Raw genomic sequence first — 22212 nt, 5'->3', positions numbered from 1 at the left:
TTTTCAGAACGGATACCTTTTCCAGGTGTCTGCAGCTCCCCCTTTCCAGTCTTGGCTGGCTGTTTGCTCTGGGAAGCCTTCTCTGACTTACAAATACTAACAAGCAAGGGCTTTCTTATTTTTGTTTTTCCTTTCAGTGTCACTATGCGCTCGTGAATTTTTTTTTGTTTACTTTCATAGTCCATTATAGTTATTCACTTTAATGCTCAAAAATATTCTAAATTTGACCAGGAGAGGCCCTCATTTGTCTTTGAGCAATCTTTTTTTGAGCAAGCACAAGATATTCCAGGCCCTCCTTGTCTGCCCTAGCCATGGAACCTGCCTTTTCTTCAGAGTTGTGATTTCCTTCAGTGGGAAATGGTACTTAGAAACCAATAACTGGGCTCTACGTGTGCACATTGCTGTTAGAGTGTCACTGATTTTAGGTCCTTTCCAAAGACAGGACAAGCAAATATATTCAAAAATAAAAAGTTTATATTGATAATTCTAATTCAAATTATTTCTAGGAGTTTCTTTGATTTTATCACTTATGTACTTAAAACCTAGTAATATTAACTTATTTGCTTTCTCTGCAACATACCTAAAATAGTTTTAAAATAATCGTATCAATATTATGGTTATCAATAAGACCAGTGAGTAAAAGTTTAAGATTTTTTTCCCTTTGGGTATATCCTACTAATGATCTACAGTTAAAAAGTTCCTTGAAATATTTTTTTCTTTGATACACACAGGTTAATTTGCTTGTTTCCAGTTGTAGATTAAAAAATATTTTTCATAATTTTTGAGGATGACAGCCATTTATACATTTTAGAAATAATCTTGCTTTCATTCTTCTTTGCCGCCTTTGACCCGTTTCCCCCTCTGCCTCCCCATAGGTAAGCATTGCTATTCATTTTCGTTTATCCTTTGTGTATCTCTTGTCTTATGTACACAAAGGTTTGCGTACTGTACATACTGTTCTGCACTGTCGCTTTTTCACTTACCTATTTTACATGATTTTCACTAAATGTTGAATAAATAAGAGGAGAAATGAGATTTTTAAAGAAATAATTCTCTAAGAACTGTAATACGAGTGTGACTATTTTGTAACTTTATTTATTATTGCTAGCTTGCATTCACAAGAGATGGACTCTGTGGTCTGTGGAATGAAATGGTTAAAGATGGAGAAATTGTGTATACTGGAACAGAATTGACACCGAATGGAGAACTCCTTCCTAGAAAAGGTAAGGGCATTTAGCTAGTGTTTGTCGTCTTGCAAAGATCTTTATGAATTGCACTTATAAAAATTTGGAATGTTCTGTCAAAACAGGAATGTTTGAGCATAACTTTTTGAAGTTTTATTTTTCACTTTGGTGATTGCTGTCTAAAATGATAATTAATATCATGAGTTGATTGGGTTTAATTGTTCTATGTGAATTGAAGGCATTGTTTTTTTTTATGTGAATTGAAGGCGTTTGCTTTGCAAAACCACCTTGCTCGTAATTGTAGTGTCTTTCCTCTGATATCTTATTTGAAGCTTAAAGAACCTCCGGTTAATAATATCTCTCTGAAGTTTTGAAATAGGTTTTGCCTTGGCTAGCTATAAATATGTGTATTAGCTATAAATATTGATTATTATAATAAGATGGAGTGGAAATAATTATTCCTGAAATTTCTCCTCCTTTGGGAGTATATAAAATACTTTTTGGCCTTTGTACTGGACTTGGTCCCTTATTTTGTTGTTTCTTATCCTCTACACGAGGAAATATCAGTGAGCATGTATGTCACAGTATAAGATACTGTCTAACTTCCTGAGAGATAAGAACCAGGATCAGCACAAAGCTGGTTCTTATAAGGTGGAGGTCAAACATACCTCCGTTTTTCAGCCTTTTCACTGTTTCTGACACCAGCCACAAGGCACTCTCTACTTCTCTGTTGGGTTTGATAATTTGTTGCAGTGGCCACACAGAACTCATAGACCATACTCACGGTTATGTTATTAGGTGTCTTAGTCATCTAGTTGGAATCGACTCGACGGCAACAGGTTTTGTTGGTTTTTAGTCACCCAGTGCTCCCACATGTCTGTCAGTTTGTTGTACTGTGGGGACCGGCGTGTTGGGGTGATGCTGGAAGCTATGCCACTGGTATTCAGATACCAGAAGGGTCACCCACAGAGGACAGGTTTCAGCTGAGCTTCCAGACTAAGACAGGCTAGGAAAAAGGACCCGGCAGTCTACTTCTGAAAAGCATTAGCCAGTGAAAACCTTATGAAGAGAAGCAGAACATTGTTTGATATAGTGCTAGAAGATGAGCCCCCCAGGTTGGAAGGCACTCAAAAGATGACTGGGGAAGAGCTGCCCCCTCAAAACAGAGTCGATCTTAATGACATCGATGGAGTAAAGCTTTCAGGGCCTTCATTTGCTGATGTGGCATGACTCAAAATGAGAAGAAGTAGCTGCAAACATCCACTAATGATCGGAACCTGGAATGTACAAAAATGAATTTAGGAAAATTAGAAATCAGAAATGAAAAGGAACGCATAAACATCAATATCCTAGGCATTAGTGAGCTGAAATGGACTGGTATTGGCCGTTTTGAATCGGATAGTCATATAGCCTACTGTGCTGGGAATGACAACTCGAAGAGGAATGGTGTTGCATTCATCGTCAAAAAGAACGTTTCAAGATCTGTCCTGAAGTACAGTGCTGTCGGTGATAGGATAATATCCATACGGCTACAAGGAAGACCAGTTAATATGACTATTATTCAAATTTATGCACCAACCACTAGGGCCAAGGATGAAGAAATAGAAGATTTTTATCAGCTGCTGCAGTCTGAAATTGATCGAACATGCAGTCAAGTTGCATTGATAATTACTGGTGATTGGAATGTGAAAGTTGGAAACAAAGAAGAAGGATCAGTAGTTGGAAAATGTGGCCTTGGTGATAGAAACAATGCTGGAGATCGAGTGATAGAATTTTGCAAGACCAGCAACTCCTTCATTGCAAATACCTTCTTTCACCAACACAAACGGTGACTATACACATGGACCTCGCCAGATGGAACACACAGAAATCAAATTGACTACATCTGTGGAGAGAGACGATGGAAAAGCTCAATATCATCAGTCAGAACAAGGCCAGGGGCCGACTGTGGAACAGACCATCAATTGCTCATATGCAAGTTCAAGCTGAAACTGAAGAAAATCAGAGTAGGTCCACCAGAGCCAAAATACGACCTTGAACATATCCCACCTGAATTTAGAGACCATTCAAAGAATAGATTTGATGCATTAAACACTGCTGACCGAAGACCAGATGAGTTGGGGAATGACATCAAGGACATCATATATGAAGAAAGCAAGAGGTCACTGAAAGACAGCAAAGAAAGAAAAGACCAAGGTGGATGTTGGAGGAGACTCTGAAACTTGCTCTTGAGTGTTGAGCAACTAAAGCAAAAGGAAGAATTGATGAAGTGAAAGAAGAGAAGATTTCAAAGGGCCTCTCGAGAAGACAGAGTAAAGTATTATAATGACATGTGCAAAGAGCTGGAGATGGAAAACCAAAAGGGAGGAACAAGCTCGGTGTTTCTCAAGCTGAAAGAAGTGAAGAAAAAATTCAAGCCTCGAGTTGCAATAGTGAAGGATTCCATGGGGAAAATATTAAATGATGCAGGAAGTATCAAAAGAAAATGGAAGGAATACACAGACTCATTATACCAAAAAGAGTTAGTTGATATTCAGTCATTTCAAGAGGTGGCATATGATCAGGAACCGATGGTACTCAAGGAGGAAGTCCAAGCTGCTCTGAAGGCATTGGTGAAAAACAAGGCCCCAGGAATTGTTGGAATATCAGTTGAGATGTTTGAACAAACAGATGCAGCACTGGAGGTGCTCACTCGTCTATGGCAAGAAATATGGAAGACAGCTTCCTGCCCAACTGACTGGAAGAGATCCATATTTATGCCTATTCCCAAGAAAGGTGATCCAACCAAATGTGGAAATTATAGAACAATATCATTAATATCACACACAAGCAAAATTTTGCTGAAGATCATTCAAAAACGGCTGCAGCAGTATATCGACAGGGAACTGCCAGAAATTCAGGCTGGTTTCAGAAGAGGACGTGGAACCAGGGATATCATTGGTGATGTCCGATGGATCCTGGCTGAAAGCAGAGAATACCAGAAGGGTGTTTACCTGTGTTTTATTGACTATGCAAAGGCATTTGACTGTGTGGATCATAACAAACTATGGATAACATTGCAAAGAATGGGAATTCCAGAACACTTAATTGTGCTCATGAGGAACCTTTACATAGATCAAGAGGCAGTTGTTCTGACAGAACAAGTGGATACTGATTGGTTTAAAGTCAAGAAAGATGTGCATCAGGGTTGTATTCTTTCACCATACCTATTTAATCTGTATGCTGAACAAATAATTCGAGAAGCTGGACTCTGTGAAGAAGAACGGGGCATCAGGATTGGAGGAAGAGTCATTAACAACCTGAGTTATGCAGATGACACAACCTTGCTTGCTGAAAGTGAAGAGGACTTGAAGCACTTACTAGTGAAGGTCAAAGACCACGGCCTTCAGTATGGATTGCACCTCAGCATAAAACAAAAATCCTCACAGCTGGACCAATGAGCAACATCATGATAAATGGAGAAGAGATTGAAGTTGTCAAGGATTTCATTTTACTTGAACCCACAATCAACAGGCATGGAAGAAGCAGTCAAGAAATCAAAAGACGCATTGCATTGGGTAAATCTGCTAAAAAGGACCTCTTCAAAGCGTTGAAGAGCAAAGATCTCACCCTGAAGACTAAGGTGTGCCTGACCCAAGCCATGGTATTTTCAGTCACATCATATGCATGTAAAAGCTGAACAGTGAATAAGGAAGACCAAAGAAGAGTTGACGCTTTTGAATTGTGGTGTTGGCGAAGAATATTGAATATACCATGGACTGCCAAAAGAACGAACAAATCTGTCTTGGAGGAAGTGCAGCCAGAATGCTCATTAGAGGCGAGGATGGCGAGACTGCGTCTTACATACTTTGGACATATCGTCAGGAGGGATCAGTCTCTGGAGGAGGACATTGTGCTTGGTAGAGTACAGGGTCAACGGAAAAGAGGAAGACCCTCAACAAGGTGGATTGACACAGTGGCTGCAACAATGAGCTCCAGCATAACAACGATTGTAAGGATAGCGCAGGACCGGGCAGTGTTTCGTTCTGTTCTGCATAGTGTTGCTATGAGTTGGAACCGACTCGACGGTACCTGACAACAGCAACAACAGTGCTGCTGTAACAGAAATACCACAAGTGGATGGCTTTAACAAAAAAAAGTTTATTTTCTCTTACTTTAGGAGGCTAGAAGCCCAAATTCATGGTGCCAGCTCTAGGCAAAGGCTTTCACTCTCTGTTGGCTCTGGGGGAAGGTCCTTGTCATCAGTCTTCCCTGGCCTAGTAGCTTTCGGTGCAGGGACCTTGGGTCCAAAGGATGCACTCCCCTCCTGGTTCTGTGTTCTTTGTGGTAGGAGGTCTCCATGTCTCTCTGCTCACTTGTCTCTTTTGTATATCAAAAGAGATTGACTTAAGGCACAACCTAATCATGTAGATTGAGTCCTGCCTCATTAACCTAACTACCACTAACCCCACCTCATTAACATCATAGAGGTAGGATTTACTAGAATTTACAACATTTAGGAAAAGCAGGAGACGACAGAATGGTGGACAGTTGCACAATACTGGCAATCATGGACTAGCCAAGTTGACACCCGTTTTTGGGTGGCTCAGTTCAGTCCATGACATTAGGGAAGTAACTGATTACAACCTGGGATCACGATCAACTTGGAAGTAATGGGAACAATCCGGGGTCTGGATCAGAAAGCACACAGGCAAGGTCTGGACGGTTCCTCCAAGTTGGAGGGCATACCTCCCTCTTCTTCAGCGCAGGATAGCTCTCTCAGCTCCTCCCAGGTGTGCAAGCAGGCAGGCCTTCCTCCCAGCCGTGCATGTCCCCTTTCCACCTCCTCAGAACAGGCTTCCTTTTGGTCCTTATGCCTGGCACCCTCTTGGTCTTAGGGTTACAGCTCTCAGCACAGCGAGCGTATCCGCCAGTGCCAAAGGCAGGCGAGCTCATCCTCCACACTGCTTTTGGCCTCTCTGCTAGAAACTGGCCCAGCTCGTAGCCACTGTAGCAGCTTGCTTAGCTCTCCTAGCTGCTTTCCTACTGGCATCTTTCTGCCATCACTGCCGACTCTGCTGCAGGGTCTCTTCTGGGCCTGTCACCGCTGACTCTGCCTTGTGTTCCCTTCCAGACCTGTTGTTGACTGTGCCACAGGGCCCCTTCTGGGCCTGTTACCACCAGCTCTGCTGCAGGGCCCCTCCCAGGCTCCTTGCTGTCTTCAGTGTTAGAACCCTTGACCCATTTTATAGCTTTTTTAGGAGGTACCTCACCTCTTTTCTCTCTTCTTGCCTCTAAAAAACGTTTGTGGGGTTGGCAGCTTGAATAAGCAGACTCCTTGTCCTTTGCAAGGCATGGTCCTCTCAGCAGGAGCATGGACTGACCAGTCCCCTCGGTGGTCTGCAAGTCACTAAGTTTGTGTACTAAACTGACCAGTCCCTGTGAGGTGCATAAAATAGACCAATCACAGGGCAGACTACATCCCAGGAATAGACAAAAAGTATCAAACCATCAAGTCGCTTATAGCTTATCCGGGAAATGTCAGTCAACCTGAACAAAATTAACAAAATCTGGGGTAGAAAACTAGAGGAGAGAGAATCAGTGCAAAAGGCCACGAAAACTCATTTCACCACAGCGTTACTTTGGCATGTACCATATTTTTATGCAAGTAACACACACCTTCTATGTTTGACAACCACACCCTCCCCCAGAGAGGTATTTTCTTAAGCACCATTATGCCAATTTTTAGAAAAAATTTGCTGTAAAAAAAAAAGTTTGCACACTGCTCTTACAAAAAAACTTCACAGGGGAGGGCGCACTTGGGAAACAAATGTAGAAGGTGTGTGTTATTTGTGTAAAAATATGGTAGTAATGAAGATTACACAAGACCCTCATTCGGTTGTTCTTGACTTTGTATATCATAGTCACCATCAGGCTTAAAAAAAGAAGGATGGCTGTTCCCACCCTCAACCTGATGAATCTGAATGTTGGGGGGTATGTTTTTGAGCCTTTATATTTTTTAGGAGTTCTGGTGGAGACCCACTGGCGGTATTTGCTAGACCTGCTATTTGCAAGTCATCAGAGTGGAAAAATACTGCTTTAGAAAGTGTTGTCTTTTCTCTTTGTGGAACAAATTGGGATAGTATCCTCTTGAAAGTACATTGGAAACTGAGGGAGAAACGTTAAAGAATATAAAAAATGACTTCTGTAAGCATTAACAGGTCTTTTCAGTTACAACTTGTAGCAAAACTATCCCCTTTTTTTCTGTTATTTCACTGTGAAAATTTCTAAGCACAGAGCATGTGAGAGATTTATACAGTGAGCAACCATACCCTTCCCCAGTGGCCAGTGCTGGTGTTCAGAACACTTGTTTATCAAGGCTTCCCCCACTCTCCATCCAGTGTCCACCCTTCTTTGTGTCCTGTCTCCCTTAACTTCTTCGTGTACGTAGTTAACTCCAGTTTTAGTTTTCTGTCTCTGGGGTAAAATTTAGGCATAATGAAATGCATGTATTTTTAAGTTTACCGTTCCCCCTGTGTAGCCTAAGGATCCATAGGGTCGCTATGAGTCGGAACCGACTGTCGGCACCTAACAACAACAACACAGCCTAACGATCTGTCAACATTGCCCACTCAGAAAATTCCTTTGTCCCCCTTCCTAACAGTCCTTCACCCCACTGCCCAGAGGCAACCCCTGGTCTGATCTTTTTCCATCTTTGATTAATTTTGCCTGTCCTTGAACTTCATGTAAATGGAATCATGCAGTCATAAGTACTCTTTGTCTTCTTTTTTGTCTGCTTCTTTCTCCGTAATGTTTTTGAGTTTAACCCTTTTTGTTTGTGTACCAGTAGTTCGTTCTGTATATTTTTAGAAGTTTTTTTTACCATGTCTTCCCAGCCCTCCAATATTTTGTTAATGATTTACAGGAAGTTCATAAAAATTTCCATGGAACACTAGTTCTAAAGTATGTTCTGAGAAAAATTAATTGCATGGAAAGACCCAAAGCATTTTTTCTATTGCATTTGATGGTTATTTTTTGTTCTTTTAGTCATCATGTGGTTACAGTGTTTTTATCTGAATGAGTTTTGTGGGGGGGCATTTTTGGGCACTCAGTAAAAATTTCCATTTTTAGTGTGATGTGATATGTGCTTTTTATTGTTAAAAAACACTTTATCCACAGATACATTTTTACATATCAAATTCAGTTTTTAAGACTATGTACATTATATGTTAGTTGTAGCTAAATGTGAGAAAAATAGTATATCCCAGCATAGGTAAGCATTGCTATTCATATTTGGTTTATCTTTCCCGTGTGTGGGTGGATGTGTGCACCCGCGCAGGTACGTATCTTACACCTCACACAAAAGGTCGTATATACACTATTCTACACTGCATCTATTTCACTTCCCTGTATTTCTTGAATGATTTCATTAAATGTTGAATGATTGCATAAGTAAGAGGAGGATTGGAGTACAAGTTTCTTAAATGTACAGTTGTTTTTGTTGTATGTATTTTTCCCAACTAACTGATGACCATCCTTGGAGGGGGGGCGGGTTCTTACTGTTGTTAAACATTGATTCCTTCATAGTTTGTTTCTAAGAAATACCAACTTTCCCCTGGAATAAACTTATTTTCTTTTGCAATCATATTTATAATTTTCTGGGCCTATTAATGAGGTACCTCCTATGTATTAACCTTTTGTGTTTCCTTCTGGGGTCATAACACTATGAAAAAACAAGCTCTGGGCTAGGCTGGACTGTAGTCATTTACTCTTTCAAGTTATGTTTCTTATTAACACCTTATTTAGGGTCGTTTTTTATTTTGAGGAAAAGTAGAGGTGGGGATAGGATATAAAGAAGGAAAGATTGAGAGGCTACTATGGTTTTCTATTTGTCTAGAGCTGGCCTTGAAAAAATCAGGTACCTTGAGCTGTTTGACTTATTGCAAACCATTTCAGTCTGTGCAGATATTGGAGGTGATATTAATTAGTACCTTGCTAATGTGCTTTATCTTTACTTGAAATTACTTGCTCACTATTTCATTTAATCCTGAACAACTTTACCAAGAAATAGAGGTTACAGTTCACAGACATACACAGTTCAGATGCATAACAAGAGGCAGAGCTAGGAATTGAACCCAGGTCTCTTGAAAAACTTACATTCCTATTTCCTTTACATTACAAATGTAATTTGCTGAAGTCAGGATCGACTATTTTTGACTTTCTCTGACCTCTTGTATATAAGCATGGTGATTGTTTCTAGTTTTTTCGTCCAGCCAATAATCCCATTGTATTATGTACAATTTTAAAAGTCAGAAAAGGGAATTTGATTTTTTATTTTGAACTTTAATGGTCCATTATATATTGTGCTGATCAACAACTTTCCTGGTAGTTGCACAGTTTTTCTTCGGAAGTTGTAAAAAAAAAAAAAAAAAAAAAAACTAGATGAGTCATGATTGCTTGAGCAAAAAGGACATTCTCATTCAAGGAGAAATAAGAGTATAACAAGTACCTAATGATGTCATACCCACTGAAGGCTGAAGGGACTGAGAGGGAGGAGCGTTTCTGGCAGCAGTTACAGAGGGAGGCCTGGCCTGGGTGATCTGGTATCAGAGGAAGGTGAGGGCACAGGCCCTCCTGGTAGCAGATTGCCAGAAGCAAAAGCTGGCAGTCGTAGATGTGTGGGTGGGTGGGGCCAGGGAAAAGGTGAGTGGTGAGCCTGGAAGTGGCTTGGGCCAGACCGAAGAGGGATGTACTCCTCAGAGTGCCTCCCTGAATCTAATCCCTGGGAGGGTACACCTGTTGATGCAGTGGACACACTCCCTCAGGGCTGCTTTATCCACCAAAATTATAAACCAAAGTTGTAGAGGGCATGAATGTTTAGGAAAGTAGGCAGGACTTTCTTATCCTCCTAGCAGTGGAGAGTTCAAAGAATTATGTCCTATCTCCTTAGCCCAAAGGTTCTTACACTGTAGCATCAGAATCCCTGGAGGGCTTTTTCCGACAGATGGCTGAGTCCCTTCCCAGAGTTTCCGTTTCCGTAGGTTTCAGGTGAGGTCTGAGAGTGTGCATTTCTCACCTGTTCCCAGGTGGTACTGATGCTGTTGCTTTCCATATTTCCACATGAAATCTAGGCTCCAGCCTCACCAGGTTGCTTTGTGTCTCCCAACTGTACAGTGTCTTCTCATGCCTTAGCTCCTTGTAAATGTTATTCAATCTATAAGCCACTTTTTCTCCTTTGTTCCCCAGGTACCACGCAAAGAGCATTTCATTTCAGTTTGCACAGGCACAGTCTATTACATTGAGGGTTAGAGAATCAGAAGAAAGTTAAAGGGCTTCCTCATATGCTTTACCAATAAATGAATATAATTTCTTTTATAAGGATCAGCACAAAGCTGGTTCTTAAGAGGGAAAGGTTAAAGATGTCCCACATGTCTGATGTTTCCAAGCTGCTGTACTACTCCATCATCTTTAACATCAGTTACCCCCTCTTGCCTCAGTACTTTCCCTCAGAACCCGGAGATTAGGATTCCCTAATTTGCTGCAGTGTCTCACAGAACTCACGAACCATATAAAGGAAATGGTTCATGTGGTTGTGGAGGCTGGCAAGTCCCAAATTCATGCATCAGGTGTAGACTTCTCCCTCGCCCTCAGTCTCTGTCCAAAGGCACTCAGCTTTCTCACTCTGTGGGCCAGGAAGCTCACTGTACCGTCTTCTGCGGGTCTCTGCTACAGGTCTGTCCTTCTGTGGTGTTGGTGGGCTCTCCCTCTCTGCTATGGAATTGGCTCTCTTTTGAGGCAGAATTAACCATTCCCCTTGGTAGGCCAAAATTACCCTATCACACAGTCCCCTGGGTGAGAGTTAAAAGACCATGGCTAGAAAGGCCACACAAAAGTAATTAATCACATCACAGCCAGAATATAGGAAATTAAAAAAATACCAATAATATTCCTAAACAAATAACCACAATTAGACTTTCCTCATAAGTTCTTTCTGCCCTCAATTAATTCTTAACTGGTTTTGATCTTGAGTACTAGAAAGCTTAATCCACCCTCCTCCTGGGATGTCTTCTTACAGCAGTGATGTCAGCTTCTGCTAGGAGTCTTTGCCCATGAGTCTGCTCCCTACAGTATTGGCAGTTCCCTTGTGGCTCTGAGATTGTTCTTGTTTGTTGAAGAGCTGTTTCTGGCTTTTAGCTTATATTCGAGGCCACAGGGTAAACATTGGAAGAAAACAGTTCTAGTTCTGGTTAATTGATCAACTCAATTAGGAGATATAAAACATTTAAAAAAGCAAAACAAAACAGAGAAATAGTGTAATTGAAGGATAATACAATTAGAAAATGCAAGGGAAACATTCAGCAATAAATTTGAACAGATAGAATAAGTGAACTAGAAGACAGGGTAGTGGTACTTATCAAGTTTCCACGAAACAAGAGAAAAGAACAGAAAACAAACAAAGCCAATTGCAGTTGTGGGATTCAATTCAGAAATCCAACATTAGGATTTTTGGAGTTCTCGAACAACAGGACAGTAAAAAAAGACATAAAAAGAATTTTCCAAGAGATAATCACAATTTCCCTGACCTGAGTTAGGAATCAAGCTTGGAAGTTCAGGAAGCTAGAAGAACCCCAAGCAGAATGCATATAAAGAGGGCTACACCATGACACATTATAATGAAATTCTTAAAAAGCAAAGATAGAGAATACTGAATTCAGCAGGAGAAAAGCATAATAAAATATATAAAAGGTTCTTCATAAGAATTAATGTTAATTTCTCCGAGAAACCTGGAGGCTAGAACAATGGAGTAATACATATAAAGTACTGAAGGAAATAAGTTGTCAGTTGGTTAAGAATTATTTACCCAGCAAAGTTACTCAAAAATAAGGGGGAAATCAAGACATTCCCAAATAAACTGAAGCTGTTAGTATGAGAACTGCTCTGCAGGTATTACTTAAGGAAGTTCTTCAGATGCAGAGGAAAGAATACTAGGCAAATATTTGAATCTGCACATGTGAAAACCAAAACAAAACCTACTGTCGAGTGGATTCTGACTCATAGAGGGAAATCCCCAATAAAGGTAACAACACGGACAAATACAAAGACCAACTATACAGTATTTTTAGCGAGTAAACTCAATACTTCAGTTCCACAAACAATACAGTATCAAGTTCATAAGAAATGAGTGCAAATTAAACCTATCAGATACAGGATCTACAGGGATGTAACTGAAGACTCAACAACAGAAGGGGGAGGGAGGATCCAAACAGGAATAGAATTTTAGTATGTTAATGTCGTATGTTGTTTGCATTTTAAATGTTGGCAGCAAGCTGAAGTAAGCTGTTGCAATTATAAGTTGTTCAATGTAATCTTTGTAACAACCACCAAAAAAATACTTAAGACAAAATATACGGAAAGGAAGAAGGAAGAAACAAAAAAGGCTGAGCACAAAAAAGCAGCTAAGCACAAAAAAATTACAGAAGTATGTAAATAATGAGACAAAGAAGAAATGAGACACATTAAAAAAAAATCAGCGAGGAGGCGAGACCAAGGTGGCAGAATAGTCAGACACTTCCTGTCATCCTCTTACAATAAAGACCTGAAAAAGCAAGTCAGTTGAATTATATAGACAATCTAGGAACCCTTCCCCCATGTGTCTGTCAGTTTGTCATACTGTGGGGGCTTGTGTGTTGCTGTGATGCTGGAAGCTATGCCACTGGTATTCAGATACCAGCAGGGTCACCCCATGGAGGACAGGTTTCAGCTGAGCTTCCAGACTAAGACAGGCTAGGAAGAAGGACCTGGCAGTCTACTTCTGAAAAGCATTAGCCAGTGAAAACCTTATGAACAGAAGCCGAACACTGTCTGATATAGTGCTGGAAGATGAGCCCCCCAGGTTGGAAGGCACTCAAAAGATGACTGGGGAAGAGCTGCCTCCTCAAAACAGAGTCGACCTTAATGACATGGATGGAGTAAAGCTTTCAGGGCCTTCATTTGCTGATGTGGCATGACTCAAAATGAGAAGAAATGGCTGCAAACATCCATTAATAATCGGAACCTGGAATGTATGAAGTATGAATCTAGGAAAATTGGAAGTTGTCAAAAATGAAATGGAATGCATAAACATCAATATCCTAGGCATTAGTGAGCTGAAATGGACTGGTATTGGCCGTTTTGAATTGGACAGTCATATAGTCTACTATGCTGGGAATGACAACTCGAAGAGGAATGGTGTTGCATTCATTGTTAAAAAGAACATTTCAAGATCTATCCTGAAGTACAACACTGCCAGTGATAGGTTAATATCCATGACCAGTTAATATGACTATTATTCAAATTTATGCACCAACCACTAGGGCCAAAGATGAAGAAATAGAAGATTTTTATCAGCTGCTGCAGTCTGAAATTGATCGAACATGCAATCAAGATGCATTGATAATTACTGGCGATTGGAATGTGAAAGTTGGAAACAAAGAAGAAGGATCAGTAATTGGAAAATACAGCCTTGGTGATAGAAACAATGCTGGAGATGGCATGATAGAATTTTGCAAGACAAACAAGTCCTTCGTTGGAAATACCTTCTTTCGCCAACATAAACGGCGATTGTACACATGGACCTCGCCAGATGGAATAAACAGAAATCAAATTGACTGCATCTGTGGAAAGAGATGATGGAAAAGCTCAATATCATCAGTTAGAACAAGGCCGGGGCTGACTGTGGAACAGACCATCAGTTGCTCATATACAAGTTCAAGCTGAAACTGAAGGAAATCAGAGCACGTCCACGAGAGCCAAAATATGGCCTTGAGTATATCCCACCTGATTATGAGACCATCTGAAGAATAGATTTGATGCATTGAACACTGTGACCGAAGACCAGACGAGTTGTGGGATGACATCAAGGACATCATATATGAAGAAAGCAAGAGGTCATCGAAAAGACAGGAAAGAAAGAAAAGACCAAGATGGATATCAGAGGAGATGCTGAAACTTGCTCTCGAACGTCGAACAACTAAAGCAAAAGGAAGAATTGATGAAGTAAAAGAACTGAAGAGAAGATTTCAAAGGGCGTCTCGAGAAAACAAAGTAAAGTATTATAATGACATGTGCAAAGAGCTGGAGATGGAAAACCAAAAGGGAAGAACATGCTCGGTGTTTCTCAAGCTGAAAGAAGTGAAGAAAAAATTCAAGCCTCGAGTTGCAATAGTGAAGGATTCCATGGGGAAAATATTAAATGACGCAGGAAGCATCAAAAGAAGATGGAAGGAACACACAGTCATTACAAGAAAAAGAATTAGTCAATGTTCAACCATTTCAAGAGATGGCATATAATCAGGAACCGATGGTACTGAAGGAGGAAGTCCAAGCTGCTCTGAAGGCATTGGTGAAAAACAAGGCTCCAGGAATTGATGGAATATCAGTTGAGATGTTTCAAGAAACTGATGCAGCACTGGAGGTGCTCACTCGTCTATGGCAAGAAATATGGAAGACAGCTTCCTGGCCAACTGACTGGAAGAGATCCATATTTATGCCTATTCCCAAGAAAGGTGATCCAACCAAATGTGGAAATTATAGAACAATATCATTAATATCGCACACAAGCAAAATTTTGCTGAAGATCATTCAAAAACGGCTGCAGCAGTATATCGACAGGGAACTGCCAGAAATTCAGGCTGGTTTCAGAAGAGGACGTGGAACCAGGGATATCATTGGTGATGTCCGATGGATCCTGGCTGAAAGCAGAGAATACCAGAAGGATCTTTACCTGTATTTTATTGACTATGCAAAGGCATTTGACTGTGTGGATCATAACAAATTATGGATAAGATAGCAAAGAATGGGAATTCCAAAACACTGAATTGTGCTCATGAGAAACCTTTACATAGACAAGAGGCAGTTGTTCGTACAGAACAAGGGGATACTGATTGGTTTCAAGTCAGGAAAGGTGTGTGTCAGGGTTGTATTTCACCATACCTATTTAATCTGTATGCTGAACAAATAATCTGAGAAGCTGGACTATATGAAAAAGAACGGGGCATCAGGATTGGAGGAAGAGTCATTAACAACCTGCGTTATGCAGATGACACAACCTTGCTTGCTGAAAGTGAAGGGGACCTGAAGCACTTACTAATGAAGATCAAAGCCCATAGCCTTCAATATGGATTGCACCTCAACATAAAAAAAAAAAAAGAAAACAAAAATTCTCAAAACTGGACCAATGAGCAACATCATGATAAACGGAGAAGAGATTGAAGTATTTCATTTTACTTGGATCCACAATCAACAGGCATGGAAGCAGCAGTCAAGAAATCAGAAGACCCATTGCATTGGGTAAATCTGCTGCAAAGGACATCTTTAAAGTGTTGAACAGCAAAGATGTCACCATGAAGACTAAGGTGTGCCTGACCCAAGCCATGGTATTTTCAGTCACATCAGATGCATGTGAAAGCTGGACAATGAATAAGGATGGCCAAAGAAGAGTTGACGCCTTTGAATTGTGGTGTTGGCGAAGAATATTGAATATACCATGGACTGCCAAAAGAATGAACAAATCTGTCTTAGAAGAAGTACAGCCAGAATGCTCCTTAGAGGCAAGGATGGCAAGACTGTGTCTTACATACTTTGGACATGTTGTCAGGAGGGATCAGTCCCTGGAGAAGGACATCATGCTTGGCAGAGTACAGGGTCAGCGGAAAAGAGGAAGACCCTCAACAAGGTGCATTGACACAGTGGCTGCCACAACGGGCTCAAGCATAACAACGATTGTAAGGATGGCGCAGGACCGGGCAGTGTTTCGTTCTGGTGTGCGTAGGGTCGCTGTGAGTCAGAACTGACTTGACGGCACCTAACAACAACAGCAACAACAACAACAACAAAGGAACCCTAATCATCAAAGACAAAGCTGAAGAATCGACTGAGCAGCAGTTGGAAGGAGAGACAATTCAAAAGCAGCAGAGACAGGGAACTGTAGATCGTGGGAACACTGGCACCCTGCTGGCTGAATCTGCACAGCACAGGTGAGTTTAGGCAAGTAACAGTATTCCAAACCGAACCTTACTGCATCTGTTGCAGCCAGGCAACAGCAAATCTGCACGCACCTCCAGAACCAAACAGGAGCGACACCAGACCTGTGGAAGTTAACAGCAAGCTCCTTACATAAGGCGCATGCTCTGGCAAAATTACCCCGTACTCATCTTCCCGTCACTCTTTTGGTACCCTGCTCTGACACCAGTCCCGTGGCATTCAACAACGCTGTACCCCTATCTTGGTTATCTAGGGCTGCTGTAATAGAAATACCACAAATGGATGGCTTTAACAAAGAGAGATTAATTTCCTCAGAGTAAAGCAGGCTAAAAGTCTGTATTCAGGGCATCAGCTCCAGGGAAGGCCTTCTCTCTCTCTCTGCTTTGGAGGAAGGTCCCTGTTCTCAGTCTTCCCCTGGTCGAGGAGCTTCTCAGGCACTGGGACCTTGGGTCAAATGATGTGCTGCGCTTTCTTGGTGGTATGAGGTCCCTGTCTCTGCTCACCTTCCTCTTGATGTGTCAGGAGATTGCCACAAGACACAGTCCAATCCTGTAGACTCAACTGCTGCCCATTCTCCCCCACCAACATCACAGAGGCAAGATTGACGACACAGGAAAACCACACAATACCGGGAATCATGGCCCAGCCAAATTGATACACACATTTTTTGAGGGACGTAATTCAATCCATGACACCCCCTAAGCCAGGAACTGAGAGCTGATCGAGAGGACCAGCCCCTTGCCCAGCCACTGGCATATGCGGCCTGTGGACTTGCGGTGTCGTTCATTCACTTGCATCCCCCACTCAGTCACTTGTGTGTCCTCGTTAGCATAAAACATCAGGGCATACACCTGAAGCCCATTTTCACCTGCAGTAGCCAAGGGGGATATGTAGATTAGTGGCATTTGACACCTCCCTGTCCCCTAAGAAGAGGCCTCATTTACGGGGGGGGGGGGGAGCCTTAAGGGTTGACAGTACCACCTCACTCTATCTAGGCACTAACAACAGGGTTCTGAGAATTAGTGGTGCCTCCTAATCCCTCCAGCCAACAGCACTGGATGCCCAAGGACAGCTGGACTACCCTCTGCACTATGCAGTCAGGGACAGGGACACACTTGTCATCTATGCATCAGGGGACAGCTGTCAGCCCCCTGACTTGCCCCACACATCTCCTCCCCTCCCCCGCATCCAGAGACCTGTGCCTACTCCTAACACCCCCACGCAGCCCTGCCCTCCTAGGACTATAGGTAAAAGTCTGCACCACACACTTGGTGAATGACGACTCGGATGCCTGTGTTCTGAATAATAGCACCCCTGCAACAACAGTGAACAGACTCCTGAGCTCGCACACCTAGTAGCTGCCCTGGCCACCTAGAGACAAGAGGTGAGTGCTTCAAAGATGCCAACAACCAAAGTAGCTCATACTCTCAGCTTAGCAGAAACCATGCAAGCAAAGAGGCAATGGGATGAAATATATAAAACCTTAAAGGAAAAAAATTGCCACCCAGTATTACATGTCCAGGAAAATTGTCTCTCAAATAAATGATGACGAAATTAGGTCATTTCCAAATAAACAGAAATTAAGTAATTCTGTAAAACTGAGACCAAAATTACAAGAAATATTAAAGGGTATCCTCTGGTTAGAGAACCAACAACATCAGACAGCAACCGAAGACTAGAACACAGGACAGATCAACCATTTACAACCAAGATAGGGAATTCACAAAAAGAAATCAAAGCTAAAAGACTGATAATAGAGGATCAGAGAACCAGAGACATTAATATATAAATGACGACAACATCAAAGCAATAAAGAGGGAGAAACAGTGTAGTCGTAGAACTTCTGTGTGAAGATGAAGTTAAGGAGATATCAAGAATTAAAAGACTGGTTTAAAATTAGAAAAATAAAGGTAAATTTTGGGTAACCACAAAGGAAGCTAGCAAACCTACCCATCAAAATAAAAAAGAAAAACATATAGACTCAGCAAATACAAAATCAACAGTAATGGACGAGAGGAAAAGAAAATATATAAACAAAAAAAAAACTTGGAACAGAAAATTAAGTGAAACAGGGAAACCGTCAACACCATAAAAAACAAAAACATCAAAACAGCAGCAGTAAACTTGTACCTATTGATAATAACACTGAATGTAAATGCCCTAAATGCAGTAAAAGAGACGGAGATTGGCAGAATGGATTAAAAACACGATCTGTCTGTGTGCTATGTACAGCAGACACAGTGTAGACGCAAAGACACAAACAAACTAAAACTCAAAGGATGAAAAAAAGATGTCCAGCAAATAACAACCAAAAAAGCGAGAGCGGCAATATTGATCTCTGATAAAATAGACTTTAAAGCAAAATCCACCATAAAGAATAAAGAAGGACACTATATAATGATTAAAGGGTCAGTACACCAGGAAGACATAACCATAATAGATACGTACCCAGTGACAAGGTTCTAAAATACGTAAACTCTTAACAGCATTGAAAAGAGAACTAGATAGCCGCACGACAATATTAAGAGTCACTTTTGGTGAAGGATAGAACATCTTGAAGGAAACACAGTAAAGATATGGAAGATCTAAATGCCATGGTCAGCCAACTTGACCTCATAGACATATACAAAACACGACACTCAGTAGCAGAAAAGTACACATTCGTTTCCAACACACATGGAACATTCTTTAGAATAGACGGCATTTTAGGCCACAAAGCAAGCCTTCACAGAATCCAAAACATCGAAATAATACAAAGCATCTTCTCTGATCCTAATGCTGTAAAAGTAGAAACAGCAAGGAAAAAAAAAAAAAATCAAATACATGGAAACTGAACAATACTTTGCTTAAAAACTATTGGGTTATAGAAGAAATCAAAGATGGAATGAAGACATTCATAGAACCAAATGAGAATGAAAACATATCTTACCAAAAATCTTTGGAACACAGCAAAAACTCTTCTTAGAGGTCAATTTATAGCAATAAACACACATTAGAAAAGAAAGGGCCAAAAATCAAAACATTAACCCTACAGCTGGAACAAATAGAAAGCAGCAGAAGAATCCCCTGGGCACCAGAAGAAAGAAAATAATAAAGATTAGAGCAGAAATAACTGAAATAGAGAATAGATAAACAATTGACAGAATCAGTAAGACCAAAAGTTAGTTCTTCGAAAAGATCAAGATTGACCACTGGCCAAACTGACAAAAGAAAAACAGGAGAGGAAGCAAATAACCCAGATAAGAAATGAGATGGAAGACATTCAACAGAACCAACCGAAATAAAAAGGATCGTAACAGAATACTGTGAAAAATTGTACTCCAACAAATTTGAAAACTGAGAGGAAATGGACCGAGTTCTGGAAACACGCTACCTACCTAAACTTAAATAAAACGTGGTAGAAGAACTGAATAAATACTTAACAAAAGAAGAGATCAAAGGTGATAAAAAAAAACTTCCTGGACCTGATGGCTTCACTGAAGAATTCTATCAAACATTCAGAGAAAAGCTAACACCAATACTACTGAAGCTATTTCAGAGCATAGAAAAGGGAGGAATACTCCCAAAGTCGTTCTGTGAAGCCAGCATAACCCTTATACCAAAATCAGGCACACACACACAAAAAAACCAGACCCATGGCCGTTGAGTCGATTCCGACTCATAGTGGCCCTATAGGACAGAATAGAACTGCCCCATAGAGTTTCCAAGGAGCACCTGGTAGAGTTGAACTGCCAGCCTTTTGGTTAGCAGCCGTAGCTCTCAACCACTACACCACCAGGGTTTCCATGCCAGGCAAGGACACCACAAAAAAAGAAGACTATAGACTGTTACTCTCATGAGCATAGATACAGAAATCTGCAACAAAATTCTAGCTGGTAGAATTCGGTAGCATATGAAAAAAATAATTAGTTCTAACCAAGTGGGATTCATCCATATATGCAAGGATGGTTCAGCATTAGAAAATCAGTCAGTGTCATCCACTACATAAAGAAGACAGAAGTACCACATGATCTGATCATTTGATACATAAAAGGCGTTCCTAATAAAAACTAAGTAAAACAGGAATAGAAGGGAAAACCCTCAACATAATAAAGGGCATTGATAGAAAGCCAGCAGCCAGCATCATTCTAAATGGAGAGACTGAAAGCATTCCCTTTGAGAATGGGAACCAGGCAAGAGTGCACTTCATCACCACTCTTATTTGACGTTCTGCTGAAGCTCCTAGCTAGGGGAATAAGGCAGGAAAAAGAAATAAAAGGCATCCAGATTGGTAAGGAAGAGGTAAAATTATCCCTGTTCTCAGATGATATGATCTCATACATAGTAAACACCAGAGAATCCATAAGAAAGCAACTGGAACTAATAGAAGATTTCAACGAAGTAGCAGGATACAAGATTGACATGGAAAAATCAGTAGGATTCCTCTACGCCAACAAAGAGAATTTCGAAAAGGAAATCACCAAATCGATACTATTTACAATAAGCCCCAGGAAGGTAACATACTTAGGAATAAATCTAACCGTCACGTTTTCCACGGTTTGTCATGATTTTCTTTGTGTTTTGGTGGTTTTGTCAGGGATTTGATTTTAAGTTCGGTGGGAAGCAGTTGAGAGTTTGAAGCAGGAGAGTGACGTGATCTGATAGAAATTTTGGATAGACTTCCTTGGGAGCCATGCTGAGAATGGAAAGCAACTCCTTCCAAGGGTCACCTTGACTTTGGGTGGAGTCTAAACCTCTCTCACCCTGGCTCGTTTGGCCCCTGCTCACCTGCACTCACTCCTCTGGGATGCTTTCTCTCCTCTCAGGCTCCCTGGCCTGTGTTATGGCGTGCTCTGTTACTGTCTGCTTGCCTGTCTGATTCCTTCTCTTCATTCTAAGTCTCAGTGTAGGGGTAACTTTCTCCAGGAAGCTTTTTCCGAGCCCAGTGTCTAGGTCAAAGTCTCTGCCCATGTGTTGTAGAAGTACTTGTTTATTCACTCTGCTGTCCCATCATAGATGTAACCATTTGTGGACCCAACTGTGACCCTCCTGTCCCCAGCACTGGGCAGAGCACTTGGCACATAGTGGGGTCCAGTAAGTATTTGCAGATTAAGTGAGCACATCTCCTGACTTGTCTTGGCTATCAGGTAGCATTTTTTTTTATTATTCTTTAGGATATTTGACAAGGTTTATGGTACCTCACTGAGGGGCTGCACAAAGTTGCATGAAGAGGGTGAGACAAGGAAATGAACACACCCTTTATGTATGACTTAGATGGATCATTTTGATCTTCTTTACTCTCGTATCCATGGCTACTGAGTATTCTTCCTTAGTTTTATTTCTCCACTTAGAGTGTGATGGATCACTTTTGTGTGACCTTTCTAGCCATGGTCTTGTAACTCCTACCCTACAGTGATTGGGCAGGTCCGTGTGATAGGCATTTGTGGCCCACCAAGGGGATTGGTCAATTTTGTCATCCCCTTGAAATGAGCCGCCCCAGAGGTGGGAAGGAGAAAAGTCCACCACCACCAAGGAAGAAGAGCCAGGAGCCGGCACATCCACTGGTCCCGGGATCACTGTGCTGAGAAGCTCCTGGACCCAGGAGACAGCGAGCTGTAACAATGAAGACAGTGAGAAGCGGTGGCAGAGACCTGGCAACAAGAGACGGTGTGGTAGGTTTCCTGGCCCACGGATTGAGAAAGCTGAGTACCTTTGGACAGAGATTGAGGGCCAGGGAGTGGCATGCCTGGGAAGAGGCTGTCCTAATGGAATAGCTGTATCCTGAGTGTCCCTGAGACTGAATTGTAACCTGTTACTTCTTAATCTCCATAATCGTGAGTACAGTCTGTGAGTTCTGTGTGACCGTTGCAGTGAATTAATGAACCCAGCAGAGAAGTAGAGAGTGCTGCGGGAGGGATGGTTGGTGTCAGAGTTGGTAAAGATGGTGGAGAGACATGTCTGACCTCTGCTACCACTGTTAACCAAAACCCAAACCAGTTGTCGAGTCGATTTTTATAACTCTAATAAAATGAGCTAGAAATAATAAATA

General features: G+C 41.3%; 1 protein-coding gene across 6 annotated transcripts in view; it reads left to right on the top strand.

Moving 5' to 3' along the window:
- The window catches only part of HERC2 (HECT and RLD domain containing E3 ubiquitin protein ligase 2), a 317707-nt gene that overhangs the window by 41513 nt on the left and 253982 nt on the right, over nt 1–22212 (top strand). For all 6 annotated transcript variants that reach the window (XM_064296194.1, XM_064296197.1, XM_064296198.1 and 3 more), the window contains exon 4: nt 1109–1223. In XM_064296194.1, coding sequence (XP_064152264.1) covers nt 1109–1223 — 115 coding nt within the window. The remainder of the gene's footprint in view (nt 1–1108; nt 1224–22212) is intronic.

The sequence above is a fragment of the Loxodonta africana genome, chromosome 13 (genome assembly GCF_030014295.1).
Source record: "Loxodonta africana isolate mLoxAfr1 chromosome 13, mLoxAfr1.hap2, whole genome shotgun sequence".
Taxonomy (NCBI): domain Eukaryota; kingdom Metazoa; phylum Chordata; class Mammalia; order Proboscidea; family Elephantidae; genus Loxodonta; species Loxodonta africana.
Note: the sequence above shows the minus strand (reverse complement) of the source record. Positions and strands in the feature narration are given on the sequence as shown.